At 46.1% G+C, this 727-nt stretch overlaps 1 protein-coding gene across 1 annotated transcript in view; it reads left to right on the top strand.

Annotated features, from left to right (window-relative positions):
• LOC119594106 (sialin-like) overlaps window positions 1–727 on the top strand; it is a gene marked incomplete at its 5' end in the record, with an annotated part of 16,514 nt that overhangs the window by 12,169 nt on the left and 3,618 nt on the right. The window contains 2 exon segments of the mRNA XM_037943163.1: window positions 38–170; window positions 373–614. Of these exon segments, the coding sequence (XP_037799091.1) occupies window positions 38–170; window positions 373–614 (375 nt within the window).

Genomic DNA, 727 nt, shown 5'->3' with positions numbered 1-727 from the left:
CCAAAACCAGACAAGACGAAAGACACGTTTTTCACAGAATGGGTTGCTGTCTGGGTTGCCGTACGCCTGTATGCTGTGCACTTCCTTGGCGTGGGGCGTTGTGGTGGACAGACTCCTGGCGGCCAAGTGTCTCTCCCTCAAAGCAGTGAGACGGATTTCCACAGCCATTGGTGAGAGTCTCTTCAATCAACTTGCTTTCTGGAAATAAGATTTTTTTTGAATGGTATGATATGGATTAAGAGATCGATAAAATTAATGATGATGCAATAAAAAAGAAGTGTCTCGTATTGATATTAGATTAATGTAAACTAAGAAGAAGAAAATCCGACGAGCAAGAAATGATACCAGATTAATGTATCACCTTTTACCCAGCATTTTACGTGGCCGCCCTCGCACTAATAGCGATGTGTTTCGTGGACTGCAACTCTTCTGTGGCGATGGTAGTTCTATGCATCTCCGTCGGAATCTCCGGCTGCGCCTACAGCGGGTCTTGCCTCACTGAGCTGGACATCGCACCTAACTTGGCTGGGACGCTGACCGGGATCACCAACACACTAGGATCTGCTACAGGTTTCCTCGCACCGGCAATTGCTGGTGCTATCACTATGAATAACGTAAGCGGAGGACAGGTCGCGCGTGTTTTGCTGCTCAAATGCCGCGTTTTCTTTCGAGTACTGTCTGCACTGTGTTACTTTCTTTTTAGTTATATACTTTTAGCATTCTGAAT

This window comes from Penaeus monodon, chromosome 33, assembly GCF_015228065.2.
Source record: "Penaeus monodon isolate SGIC_2016 chromosome 33, NSTDA_Pmon_1, whole genome shotgun sequence".
Classification (NCBI taxonomy): Eukaryota; Metazoa; Arthropoda; class Malacostraca; order Decapoda; family Penaeidae; genus Penaeus; species Penaeus monodon.
This window is presented reverse-complemented; position numbering and strand designations above follow the sequence as displayed.